The 14,410-nt window shown below is 40.3% G+C and overlaps 1 protein-coding gene across 14 annotated transcripts in view; it reads right to left on the bottom strand.

The window, feature by feature from the left end:
* Positions 1–497: 497 nt before the first annotated feature.
* The window catches only part of DYRK1A (dual specificity tyrosine phosphorylation regulated kinase 1A), a 137,873-nt gene continuing 123,960 nt past the window's right edge, over positions 498–14,410 (bottom strand). For all 14 annotated transcript variants that reach the window (XM_044750667.2, XM_070488855.1, XM_044750673.2 and 11 more), the window contains 3 exons: positions 9,510–9,816; positions 8,909–9,033; positions 498–3,740 (listed from right to left, as the gene is read on the bottom strand). In XM_044750667.2, the coding sequence (XP_044606602.1) occupies positions 3,120–3,740; positions 8,909–9,033; positions 9,510–9,816 (1,053 nt within the window). In that variant the 3' untranslated portion in view covers positions 498–3,119. The remainder of the gene's footprint in view (positions 3,741–8,908; positions 9,034–9,509; positions 9,817–14,410) is intronic.

Below are 14,410 nucleotides of genomic sequence, written 5' to 3'. Positions count from 1 at the left end.
AGATTAATTTATAAAAAGAGCTGACTTTAGGTTATAAATGAATTCACTGTGGCAGGAATTCTAAACTTTGTACAAGAGGTCCCTGATAAGCCCCCATACAATGATCTGGGGAAGGAGAAACAGTATTACTTCTATTTCCTCTTGCTTCCAAAGCAGGTCAAAGCCTTGTAGAGAAAATCATCTAACTGTCACATCCATTCTAAACACTACTAACTACTAGCACTTCGAATCAGAGATAAACTGTGAATATAGTAACCATTCATATAAAGAATCAATTTTAGAAATCAAAATGATCTGTTAAACCTCCAATTTTACATTTCGGGATTTTTGAAGCCTCTGTCGATGCAACACTTTTCCTTTTTAAACAACTGACTAAACTTACACTCAGTCCACCTACCAGCCCATTACCTGGGCCAGGTTAATTGCATAGGAAGATTTTTACTATGTTTACATTTTTCTTAAATTACTCTTAAAAAAGCATAGTAAAGAGTCTGAGGACAAATTATTCAACTGTTTATCATACATAAGACCGCATGACTATAATACAAAGGGGGCTCTTTTTCATTGAACGTTACAATATACACAGCAAGTCCGGACCAGATCTTACAATCTGCACACAGGTATTTAACCTTTTCCATGCTGTTTATGTTTACAATGCACAGAAGTCCTGTAACCAAACCGTGGAGTAAAGCACACAAAACTGGACTGTAACGTAACACAGCATCAGAAGCATTGGGCTTTATCATCTCCTTTACGTAAGTAGCCGTTTAAAAACGGCTTTCGTTTCTTGGTGCTTGCTAAGATGTGGCAACCAGCACAGAAAAAAATGACCTGACCATGAGATACCTTCACCTTATACTCCTACACAGCAGTAACTACTGAATTCCTTGTGATATTGCTATACTCAAGATGATATCCTTTTATTCACTGTAAACCTTTATGAACTACTAACTTCCAAAATCATCCACAGGCTTGACATTTAATTACAAAATAAATATGGACTTCCTGATTAACAGAAAAATTTTGTGGTTTATAAAAAACGGATATTTTTCCAAGTTTCCATTCACATTCACAGAGTTTTAAGCCTTTCTTTTTGTCACTGTTGACATACAAAAACCTGCTTGTGTTCAGAAAAAATTGACCTAGTCAGCCACATGGAATTGACCAATAAAAAGTAACATGGTGTTCTGCTGAGTTGCTTTGAACAGGGTTACCGGCAGAGGTAGATTACTGCTTCTCTTCTAGGCTTCTTTTGATTCTGGACAGGTAAATTACTTATGTTCCTTCTCCCAATTCAACCGCTCAAAAGTATTAACACCCTAAAATTGGTCAATTTAAAATGGGAACACAAATTTAGCAACTGCCAGACTGTGTTACATTAAGGCAGCAGAATCTCAACACTAGGCACCTGTTAAACACCAGCCTGTTCACGTCAGGTCACGCATGAGTTTGCATGATTCCTGCTCAAATTTGGGACCTGTTGGTGCAATCGAGGTCCTGCTTTCAAGTTTACAAGTAGGTTAATCAGGAATACAAGGATCAACTGCTGGTTCCATAGCTTCTGGATCGTGTCCCTTTACCTTCAGAAGCCTGAACACATTGAGAATGTACCAGATGTTGTAGTCTTGAATTAGATGTCATCTACTCTGCTCAGCACACAGAGTGCGGTAAATGTATTGGCTATGGATTCGACAACAGTTCCAGTTTTGTTTAAGCAATAGTACAGCCATAATTTTCAACTGACATTTAAAAACGGTCTAGTTACGCCTTGTGTCAAAGTGCAGAACTGCTACATTATTGGTTACAGACATCTATGTGCTATAAAAACAGCTTTGGTACAATAAATTATCAAAAAAGAAAATAAATTTTTGTAAAATTCACAGCATAATTGTGAGGCAAAAAAGCAGTCACATAAAATTCTGCATTTTTTAAAAATGTTCAGGATGAACAGAAGACATCTTTGTGCAGAAGAAATGGTGGAGATACCACGTGCCGAGAAAAAGCAAAAGAAAAAAGGAAAAAGCAGGAAGGGACACAGCTGTAGCTATTTCCATCAAAGCAAACCACTACTTCTGTGACCTTCAACCAATAAGGAAGTCAACTTTATGACACACGCAAAGTGACCTTGCAATACCTTACAATTAGTGGGTCACAAAAGTCTATTTTAAAAGAAAGGCCTCTTGAATTACCCATTCTCTGTGTTTTCAGCATTAAGGACTGTCTGCAAAAGCATGTCCAAAAGTGATTGCATCTGAAATGGTAGGCTCTTCTAATTTCGAGTCCAAATCCATAAGGCCAAAGGTTATCCCAAAGACCACCACTCAGACCTCCCCAGGACTGGCCGCGACTGACCCGTTGATTGCTTCTCAGTGCACCTTGGTTAGGAGACCAGTCACGTTCCACTACTATCTCACTGTGGCCTCTCCAACAGGAGACCCACAGGATCCCATGTAATTGCTGCTTCGCTCCTCAGTAGGTTCAGACAGGAGAGTTCTGATCCTCGCCACTTAGCATGCTCACTGTGCCTTACAAACTCCAACACACCGTCCCTTCCACACAGCTGAAGGTGATGTTTGTGTAAGCTGGAGGTCCCTCTTCCTTACAGTACTGCATTTCCGTGCCCAAGTGTGTTTAGAGGACTTAAAACCCCAAATTTCCCAACCCCCACCCAAAACAAAACAAAAACAAAAACAAAGGAAAAAACAAAAACAAAGGAAAAAACACCCTCATGGGGCCCTTTATGCAAATTATGTGCAGTGCCTTTTTATTTTAAACTTAGTTGGCAAATGACCAAGACCAACATCTGAACATTAACTTTTGTGGAACAGAAAGACAAAAAACCCCACTATGACTGGGATGTGGCAAGTAAAACGGGGGAGGCAAAAAGAGGACACCTCTGAGCTATCCATGACGATGGGTTTGGACATGGCTCTTTTAAAAACTTCATTGTCCCTTTGCAATCTTTTCAAGTTAAAAAAAAAAAAAAGTCAGCTTTGCCCTCTTGTAGCGGTTCAGTGTGTTAATCTCCTTCTGATTCAAGCAGCTTTGCACTTTGTTTTTTGGAAAAAAACACCACTTCTATAAAAACACACAAGAAACAAACTCAAGTTTCAATTTAGTCACGAGCTAGCTACAGGACTCTGTTGCACACAAACTCCTGTCATGGGGGACTCTTCTCTATCAGCCCCTTGCCTCATTGTCAGATGTCCTTCAGTCATGTAATGTGCAGGACCTGTATTAGCAGAAAATTGGTAAGTTGGATGTCCAGCTATGCCAGTCTCTTGGCGGGGATTGGAGTAGACGGTTAAATTAACGTCCATAGCTCCATTCTGTCCAAAGTCCAAGGTATTAGCAGCCACTGGGCGATTCTGGTAGGCCTGATTGCCTTGATTACCAGTAGAGGAGGAAGATGTAGAGGAAGAAGTAGTTGAGGAAGACAGGGATGTCATGGAGTGGTGACTATGGCCAACCTCCATAGAATCCTGGGTAGAGGAGCTATTCGTTGGAGAATTGTAGACCCTTGGCCTGGTCCGGTTACCCAACGCTTGTTGTCCATGGTGGTGGTGGTGGTGGTGGTGGTGGTGATGGTGATGGGAACTGTTTCCATGGTGATGATGCAATGCATTCTGCTGAGGGGCTACATGAAAGGTTGTTTCTTGAACGGGATGAGTTTCAACAGTGACTTGTGTAGGAGCTTCAGTGCCTGACCAACCAAGGGGAGCAGGAAATTGCTGACGCACCTGCAAGAACAGATTTGAAAAGGATTTATTCAGAGCACTGTTTCCAAGATTTAATCTTCCATCCAAGCTGTGACACTAGCATTTACACTAATTAGAGAGAGGAGGTTTTGAAACTTTTAATGTGTTAGACAATTCTATAATACAAATTCCAAATACGATCAAGAGAAAAATAGTTAACTACGAAAGCTGCAATTTTCAGCAAGTTATACCCATAAATAGGCTCATGTATTTCACTAGCCATTTTCTTTCCTTGGGAGCATTGTTTATTGCCAGAGGTCAATAAATTTTTTCGGAAAAGGGCCAGAAAGTAAATATTTTTGACAGGTCCAAAAGGGGTTACTTTCCCCTAAAACCCCTCCTTTTTCTCCATCTTTCTTGTTTCAACAGAAGCATTCCTGCCCACCCAGACATCCAACAATTCCTCCATCCAAACCATGAGCAAGTACTACTGACTCAACCTTCAAAACAGAGCCCAACCCTGGCCTCTTTGCTCTATCTCCACTACCATCGCTCAATCCCAGGCCACTATCACCTCCTGCCTGGACTAATACAACAGCCTCCTAAATCAACTCCCAGCTTCCATGCTTGCCTTTTTCTAATCCAAAGAGTAGCAAGAATAATCTTTTTACAATGTAAATCCAATCACTATCCTATTTAAAATCCTTTACTGACTTCTCATTGGACTTAGAAAAACACAAGAATCCAAAATCCATACAATGGTCTACATAATCTGGCCAACACTCACTTCTCCCACCTTTTCCTCTAGCCATCCTGCCTCTTGCTACCTAGGTTCCAACCACACCAGGTCTTTGCTGGTCAGTATCTTCCAAATGCCTCAGGGCATTTGTACTTAATGTTCCCTTCTGCCTAGAATACTCTGATTTCTAATTTTTGCTTGGATGCCTCTTTCTCACAATTTTATTTCCAGAGTCTTCCCTGACCACTCTGGCTAATGCTGTCCCCACTCCTGCGGCAGAGGCTACCAGTTGTCCACAAAAAATATATTCTTCTTCCTGAGCATATGGGCTGCACTACACTTTCCAGCCTCCCGTGCACTTAGGTATGACCATGTGACTAAGTGTTAGTCAAAGGAATGTGAATGAAAGTTTCTATGTCCTGGCCAGACCTAGCTCACAAAATACCTCCCAGGTCTTTCTGCCTACTAGATGCAGCAGACAACTAGGCCCTAAGGGATGGGAGAGCCACAAGATGGTAGGAGAGCTCAGGACATGGCAAAAAGCCATGCCACTAACCTGAAAATCCACTCAAGATTATTATATAAAAAGAAAGAAGGAAACTTCATACTCTTTTTCTGAGAAAGATTAGCGCTGAGCTAACTACTGCCAATCCTCCTCTTTTTGCTGAGGAAGACTGGCCCTGAGCTAACATCCATACCCATCTTCCTTTACTTTATATGTAGGACACCTACCACAGCATGGCTTTTGCCAAGTGGTGCCATGTCCACACCCGGGATCCAAACTGGGGAACCCCGGGCCGCTGAGAAGCGGAACATGCAAACTTAACCACTGCGCCACCGGGCCGGCCCCAGAAACTTCATACTCTTAAAGCTACCATATTTTTGAGTCTACCTGCTACCAATGTGGCTTATTCAAATTATACATCCCACCCAACAAACAGCCATTCTCTACCACATTCTCCTGTCTTATCAATTAATGGTACTTGCAATTTCTATTCTTCTGATTCATTGTGTCACTGAAAGCTCTAGGAAGGCAAAGCCTGTGTCTCTATCACCAGTGGTGAGCGCAGACCATTAAATATTTCCTCAACAAAGACGCCCTAAGAAATAAACTTCAAGAAATACTACTGAAAACAATCCAGTAGAAAAGCACACAGAAAGTTCTCAGAAAATACTAATGGTTCTTAAACTATGAAGCTACTCAAACTCACGCATAAGAAATAAGCAAAATAAAACAATACTCTGTCCAATATCATTTTTCATTTCAGACTGATCAAAGATGATCACCCTGACTGCTTCTCCAGACTCTGTTAGTGGGAGGTGAAATCGGTAACACTCTATGGAGGACAATTTGGCAACAGATATCAAAATAACAAAGCACACGGCTCTTTGATCCAGCAATTTCACCTCCAGGAATTTGTATCGCACATAAATTGCATGTGTGTGAACAATCTATCTGTAGGGTTACTTGTTACAGCATTATCTACAATAGTAAAAAAGATCAGAAATAAGCTAAATGTCCACTAACAGGGAGCTACTGAAATGACTTCAGAATATCTGAACAATGGAATGCTGTGTGACTGTAAAAGAAAAGAAAAACCTCTCTATATACTGATATAGAAGGAGCTCCAAAATATAAATTAAAAAGCATGTGTAAAACACGTAAAAACAAACCAAGATGTGAAACAGTGTGGGTATGCTACTATTTGTGTACAAAGGTTAGGTAAAGAATATATATTTGCATTGAATACATATTTATACTTGTATATGCATAAAGTATCTCAAAAAGGATACAAAAGTCTCGACAGTTTAGAAACTGGGCGGCCAGAGAACAGGAATGGAAGACTTCACTGAATCCTCTTTTATATTTACTTATTTTTTAACAATGTGAATATAACTACTATTTACAAACTAAATAAAAAAGGATGAGACCCAAAAAGGCAAAATATTAACTTCTGTTAAATACAGATGGGAGGTACACAAGGGTCTTATGTTACTCCTGGTACATTTTTATGTGTTTTCAGTACCTGATACATTTGGAAGGAGGAAGGTTGGAAAGAAGGAAGGAAGGTTGTTCTAAAAATTAGGGAAAACCTCTGGGAGTGATAGTGAACTTAAGACCTGGAGTATAAATAGTAGTGACGCAAGCAGAGAGGGAGGAAAAGCACGCTCCTGGCTGAGCACAGCAAATGTGAGAAATGTGAAAGAGAACATGATATATTCCAAGAAAATAAAAAACTCCAGTAAAACTAGAGCGAACAAAGAGGAGGAAGGATGGCTTGGGTAGGGGCCAGCTCACGGCAATCACTGAGACCTTTGTAAGAATCTACATTTTAAATACAAAGGAAAGCCAAAAACTGGTTTAAATTAGGAAAAGCCAGATCAGATTGCTTTACTGAACATTCACTGGACTGCGGAGAAGAGAATGGTGTTGACGGGTGAATGGAACTAGACACTGGAAAACCAGTTCGAATGTTCTTAATAATAAGACAGGCTAGAGGTGGTTGCAACAAGGTATTTAGGATATTTAGAATCCACACAATTTACTATTTGATTGAATGTGGGGGATGAGGGGGAGTGGAGTCAAGGATTAACTCCCTAGCCTGCAGGTGTATGACTTGAGCAATGGCTGAATTTAGGGCCATTTGTACAAAAAATAGACAAAGCAGAGAGCTACAATGGAGGTAAAAATGATGACGCCAGTTTACATGACGCCTTTGCAGTGTCACGCTGTGGACACTTTCAAAGTGATATTTATAGCAATCCATTCGAAATAAAGGCCCTAGAGCTCACGAGTGAAGCCTAGATCAGAAAGATGTCGAATGACTTACCTCAGGATGGCGCCTGCAGAGGTAAGAGCAGTGAGGGCAACAGGAAGTGAGCAAGGCCAGAAGAGAAAGGGACACCTTGAGGAACACCCATTTTCACACGGCAAGTAGAAGAGGAGAATTCAAACAAGGAGAGAGTGTAGGGAAGGTCAGAGAAGTAGGGGAAATGAGGGGCCTCCTGTCAAGGAAACCAGAGGGAGAGCTTCAAAGAGAGGGGAGAAGTCAACACTGTCCAGGTGGGTAAGGAATGAAGATAAGCAACGGAGCGTGCGCTGGACTCCTCACTAACAATCACTGGTGACACTGCGAGAACGGCTTCCTGGAACTGGGAGGCAGCCCGCCTGGAGCAGGCTCAAGAGTTCTTAAAGGGTAAAGAAATACAACTCACAGGTAGCAGAAATGTAGGGTGGGAAAGACACAGGCCAGGAAAGGTTTTGCTTGAGATCCGAGAGACCTGGGGATGAGGAGATGCAGACAGGAAGAAAGAGCGGGCAGAGGAGGACAGGCAGCACAACAGGAGCCAGAGGCTGAGTAAAGGGCAGAAGAGGGGGCAGGGGACTCAGGGGGGCTGCCGTCAGGCGAGAAGGAACCACTGCCCCTACTGAAAAAGGGGCAGAAGAGCAGTGGGCAAGCACACGCGTAGGCTGGACGAGGGATCTCGTGATGATACACAGCAGAGGTGCTCCTGTCTGAAGGTTATTCCTTACACAGCAAGCAGTGAGTGAGAACAGAGAAGGGGAGATGAAAGATCTCCAAGAAGAGCAGAAAAGCTTGAAACAACTATTAAAGAGAACGAGAGAGAGATGGGATGACCTGAGAACCATGGAGGATAGCCCAGAAGAGGCAGGTGACTATTAAGGAACAGGGGTAACAGTGCACCCGCACGTGTGGCCCTCGCCAGCAGCACGCAGCAGGCCCAGCCACGAGAACCGGGAGGGATATTCACCAACTTCAGTTTACTTCACTCATCAAAAACACACTGGTCTCTCATTATAAAACTCCATAGCGCAGCACTCAGCATGAACTAACTTCTTATTTCACAAAGAGTATTTAATAAATATTTTTACTACCACCACCTGCTTCCCTCCAGTGGGAAAAAAATCTACTTAATTAGGTACCTCCTCTTCTTTAACAGGTGTAAAAAACAAAGAAAGAAAACGCCTCCAAAAAAACCCAAAAACAAAAACAAAACGTGTAGGTTAAAATCTAACAACAAACTGATTCCGAGTCTAGGATTATCAGTGATAAAAGCTCACAGGGGGCAGCAGAAAGCAGTAATGAGGCCACGAGCCTGGGAACGTTCCTTAGCCCACGAAACCTCAGTTCCCAACAGAAAGTGAAAATCCAAACAGCGTAAGGCTCAAATTCCTGCTGCAGCAAATGAGATACACAGGAAAAAACCATTTGGAGCAATGGCTGCTATGCACCCAATGAACGTTAGCTATTTCTAAACAAGGAGGGAAAAACTGTAAGGATGTGCTTCTTTGGTTTGAAGTAAGTAAGTTAGAATTCCTTCTAAATGAAAAAGGTACGAACCTTTACACTAATGACATACTCATTCTCAACGCACTTGGCATCCAACACCACTGACCCTGGGCAGGGCAGGGCAGGGGACGCGCATCAATGGCGCTGTGCAAGCTCACCTGGGGACTGTGTGTCTCACAGTCCATGGCCTGGACGGCAGCCGTGAAGTGCCCGCCACTGTGCCGATGCTGGTGCGTGGGATCCGACCTGGCTCTCCCACTGTTGCTTGTCCCCGATGATCCACCTTAAGTATCACAACACAATACAACTAATGAGTTTAAAGTTAATTTTGCTCAAGTATACATTCTAAAACTGTAACAAAAAACTGGAAGTATGTCACAAAAACATCTATATTACCCTGAAAGTGTATCATAAAGTCACCGAGCCTTTGACTGAGTTCTCTCACATCAATCACTGAACTAAAATATGACCAAGTTTGGTTAAGTTGGGGGAAAACTCAAGCATGGGGACAACGTATTCCCATTTAAAAAACAATTACAAGTTTTGCTTAATAAAGAGTTTTGATTCCAACCCCCAAACAGAATTGATAACACGCACAGTTACGAACTGGAGCTTTTGGGGATGTGACGTTTTTACTAACTACAAAAAACTGATTTAGATAACTCCTCCCCACCCCATTAAGAAATTTTAAAATAACCCCCACTTTGTAAAGAAAACAGTAAACACTTCAAAACCTCCTCTCATATCCAAAGGACAGACCTGAGCTTGAAGATGTACTGGAGGTGGTCCCCGAGGACTGTGACTGCTCCATTGCAGGACTTGTGGATACACTATTACTCGTATTTGTACCTTCATCAGCTGTTTTCTTGAAAAAACTGTGCTGCAGGGCATAGTAAGGTTGAATTCGAGTTTTGGGGTCATAATCAAGCATCCTTAAAATGAGGTCTTTGAACTTCAAGTAGTCAGCTACCGTATGACCCGACTCCCCAGCACGACGCCCACCAGGTCCTCCTGTTTCTACTCCAAGAATATTATGAAGCTTACGGGTTCCTGGTGGTTTATACTCCTAAAGAGAAGAAAGACAAAAAGGCTTTCTCTAAATTTGATAGAAACATAAAAGCCTACATAACTTAACTTTAAATATGCTTAAATATATTACATGTTGAGGCCTTTATTAAAAAGAACGCTTTATAGTTAGACCCTCTGTATTTTCACACATTACTATTCTAAATGCACTTATAGATAGAGAAATTCGAAATAATTTTGAGACCAAAAGTGACTATAAAGATCACCTAGCACAGGGTCAGCAAACTACAGCCTGGCCCAGGGCCTATTTCTGTACAGCCTTAGCTATGACTGCTTTCTGTATTTTTAAAGGTTGTAAAAACAAACAAACAAAACCAAATAAGAACACGCACAGCAGCCCACAAAGCCTAACCCACTCCTATCTGGTCCCCAAGAAGAAGGTGTGCTGAGCTCCGCCCCAGCCAGCGCTTCTGAGCCTCTTTGCCGCCCAGGGCACCGAGGACCTGGGTGCGCTTCCCTCGGTGACAGTGCTCACTAACACTGTGGCGATTGCTCCAAGTAAAGAACCACTGGTCTAATCCTGCCTGCTCACATTCAGATAATGAAGCTCAAAGTAAATTATTTATGCCTCCCCCTTTAGAAAATATGTTTAACAACACAGTAACACGTGTTGAGATTTTCTGAAGACTCACTTTTTAAATAGGTAACAGTATAACCTTTAAAGTCCCTAGGAATATTGAATTCATTCAGAATAGCATCACTGGATTTTTTCTTCTAGCTACAATGTAGAGAATTTGTGAGACCATTTCTCTCACTCCAAAAGCAGGAACAAACGAGCAGGTAAGCCACAAAATCAGTGCCTTTTTAAAAAAAACAACCAGAATTAACTAAATTCTAGAAAATGAAAAGCCTTTCCTAGGAGAGAAGAGATTCATGGTGGGAGAAGGAACAAATGCCATCGATCTAGGTAAGGAGAGCCCAGCCCGACTCTGAGCAACTTCTAACAGCTACACTGGACAGGCTGCAGCATGTGGACAGGCAGACGGGCCCACATATACAGCCCCCGGGCCACTGCAAGGCAGCAGGTAGGGCAACGGGATGGACAGGGAGTGCCTGAGGCACAAAAAGTCAGGAGTTGGCTGCTGGCTGGGAAAACAATGTACAGAGATCTCTCTAATCTCCACAGATACTGCTTAACTACGAACACAGTGGAGAACAGAACCTAAGTCAAGCAAACCAACAAACAAAGCCCAGATTCAGCAAAACTATAAGAGAGGCAGACTCAGTCCCACACCAGCAGCCTCACAGAGTAAGAGGCAAGCCTCTTTCCGAAGGGAAATAAGATTTACGCCCAAAGAACAACAGGTTAAAGAATTTAGTTCAAAAAGAGGACAACATGTGCGAACAGATGGGGGATTGAGAAAAGAAAATGAAGACTTTTCTTCTTTTTTTCTTTTTTAAAAAAAAGGATAAATGGAAATTCTGGAACTAAAAATTGCAGTATTAGAAATGAAGAATCCACTTAATGGTTTTAACAGCACACTGGACACAGTAGAAGAAAAAAAATCAATGAATTAGAAGACAGAGCAAAGAAATTATTCAAACTAAAACAAAAAAGAAAACATAATGAATAAACCAGAGACCTCTGAGATAAGCATTATCACAAGCATTTAACTGGAGAATCAGAAGGAGCAGAGAGCAAGACTCAAGCAGAACAAACATTTGAAAAGATGGTGTCTGAGGATTTTCAAAAATTAATGAAAGAGATCAACCCACAGATCCAAGAAACTTAGCAAACTCCAGGGAAAATAAATACAAATGAAACTACCTAGGAACCTAATAGTCAAACTTCTGAAAAATCAAATATAAAGAGAAAACATCAAAATCAGCCAGCGGGAAGAGGGAGAAACGTATATACAGATAACAATGCTCAGAACAACCACTGACTTCTCTTCAGAAAAAATGTAATGCAGAAAACAATGTGAAAATATCTTTAAACAACGCCATAATATCTTTTCTCCTTTGCTGAAATACCAACCTAGAATTCTATACCTATGAAAAATATCTTCCCCAAAATTAAGATGAATGAAGATATTTTCAGATAAATGACTGCTGAGAGAATTCATCAGCAGAAGTTATTCACTAGAAAATAAAAAGTTAAAGGAAGTTCTTCAGGGTAAAAGAACATGACACCAGATGGAAGCCAGGAATTACAGAAAGGAATGAAGAACAACATGGGTAAATAGAAAAGATCTTTTTATTATCTTTGTTTTTTATGTGTTTTTAAATCTCTTTAAAAGTCATTTTTTATTTAAGCAGTCGATGATGTGTTGTGAGGGTGATAACATATGCGGAAGTAACATAACAACAACAGCACACAAGAGATGGAAGGGGTTAGATAAAAGCACCTGGTTATTACATGCCTAATCAAATGACATAATACTATGAGAAGGTCAACTGATAACTTAAAGATGCATACAATAAAAGCAACACTAAAAGTTATCCACAGAGGAACAGCCAACGTACTCAGCCCAAAAGAAGGCAGGAAAGAGGGACTGGGGAACAAAACAGATAACACAAATAGAACACAAACCACCAGTCTAAAACCCAAACTTCTGAATGATTAAATGGGCTAAATGCTCATTGTGAAAGAAAGAGACTATCAGACTGGATTAAAAAGAAGCATGATGGGGCCGGCCCCATAGCGCAGTGGTTATGGCCCAGCATGCTCCACTTCAGCGGCCTGGGTTCACAGGTTCGGATCCCAAGAGCAGACCTACACCACTTGTCAAGCCATGCTGTGGCACAACCCACATACAAAATAGAGGAAGACTGGCACAGTTGTTAGCTCAGGGCTAGTCTTCCTCAAGCAAAAAGGAAAGAGGGGGATTGGCAACAGATGTTAGCTCAGAGCAAATCTTCCTCACCAAAAAAAAGCATGACTCGACTATATAGCTGTAGTAATCTCAGACAAAGTAGACTTAAAGACAAAAATATTATTATAAAGCGGGACACCTCATGGTGACGAAAAGAGTGAATATATCATGAAGTCCTAACAATACTAAATGGCTACCCATCTATTAAGAGAGCTTCAAAAAAGATAAAGCAACTAAAAGGAGATTAAGACAAACTCTTCTCTCAGCTATTTAGAGAACAAATAAACACAGACAGACACACAAAGGTTGCAAAAGATGTACGGAAATATATCGAAAAGAATTGTATTTTATATTTGTTTGGTGTAGTGGTCTACAAATGTCAATATAGATCAGGTTGTGTAAGTGCAAATGGAACATTCACCAAGACAAATTACATTCTAGGTCATAAAACAAGTCTCAATGAATTTTAAAGGAATGAAAACATGTTTTCTGACCACAATGCTACTGAATTAGAAATCACTAACAAGATATCTAGAAAATCCTCAAATATTTTGAAATTATATGACAACATTCTAAGTAATGATGAGTCAATAAAGAAATCACAAGAGAAACGAAGTGTTTCAAAGTGAACGACAGTTAAAACATAACATATCAAAAGGTGCAAGACGCAGCTAAAGCAGTGCTTACAGGAAAATTTATACCATTAAATGCTGTAAGAGAAGAAAGTTTTAAATAAATGATCTAAGCTTCCACCTTCAGAATCTAGAAAAAGTAAATTCAATCTCAAGTAAGGAGAAAGAAAGGAAACGAGCAAAAATCAATGAAATAGAAACTAGACTAAGAATAAGGAAAAAAAATCAACAAAATCAAAAGCTGGTTGTTTGAAAAGATTAATAAATTTGATAAACCCCTAGCAGTAACAGAAAAAAAGGAGAAAACACAAATGACCAATATCAGGAATAAAAGAGATACTATCACTACAAATCCCCCAGAAATTAAAAGACAATAGGAAATATTACAGATGATTTTATGCTAACAGATCCAACTACTTAGGTGAGAAGGACAAGTTTCTTGAAATACACAGCTTACCAAAAGTGACTCAAAAAGGAAAAGAAAATCTGAATAGCCATATATTTACCAAAAAACACGAATTACAATTAACAACCTTCAGCAAAGAACATCCCAGGTCCTGACAGTTCCACTGATGAACAGTTACAAAAGAAATAATGCCAATCTTACACAAATTCTTTCAGAAAAATAAAAAGAAATACTTCCCAGTAGTTTTATAAGACTAGCATAATCCTGAGACCAAAACCTAATGAAGACATTCTAAAATTTTAGACAAATACCCATTTAATGACAAAGAAAGAAAATTCTTACCAACAGACTGGCAGATTGAACCCAGTATTATGTAAGAGGATAGTATATCAAGACCAAATGTGGTTTATCATAAGTTGAACTTAATATTCCAAAAATCAAATAATGTATTTCACCATATAACAGGAGAAAAATCATATGATCATCTCTATAGATGCAGGAAAAGCATGTGACAATATTCAAAACCTATTCATGTTTTTTTTAAAAAACACAAAACCAACTGTCAAAACACTAAACATAGAAAACTACTCTTTCCACCTGACAGACAGCTACAAAAAATATGCAACTACCATACTTAATGTTGATTCAATGTATGCCTTTCCCTTAAGATTGGGAACATGGAAAGATGTCTATTCTCACCATTATACACCCTTTGGAGGT

This window comes from Equus asinus, chromosome 18 (assembly GCF_041296235.1).
Source record: "Equus asinus isolate D_3611 breed Donkey chromosome 18, EquAss-T2T_v2, whole genome shotgun sequence".
NCBI lineage: Eukaryota > Metazoa > Chordata > Mammalia > Perissodactyla > Equidae > Equus > Equus asinus.
The sequence above is the reverse complement of the archived record's forward strand: the minus strand, read 5'-3'. Positions and strand labels throughout refer to the sequence as shown.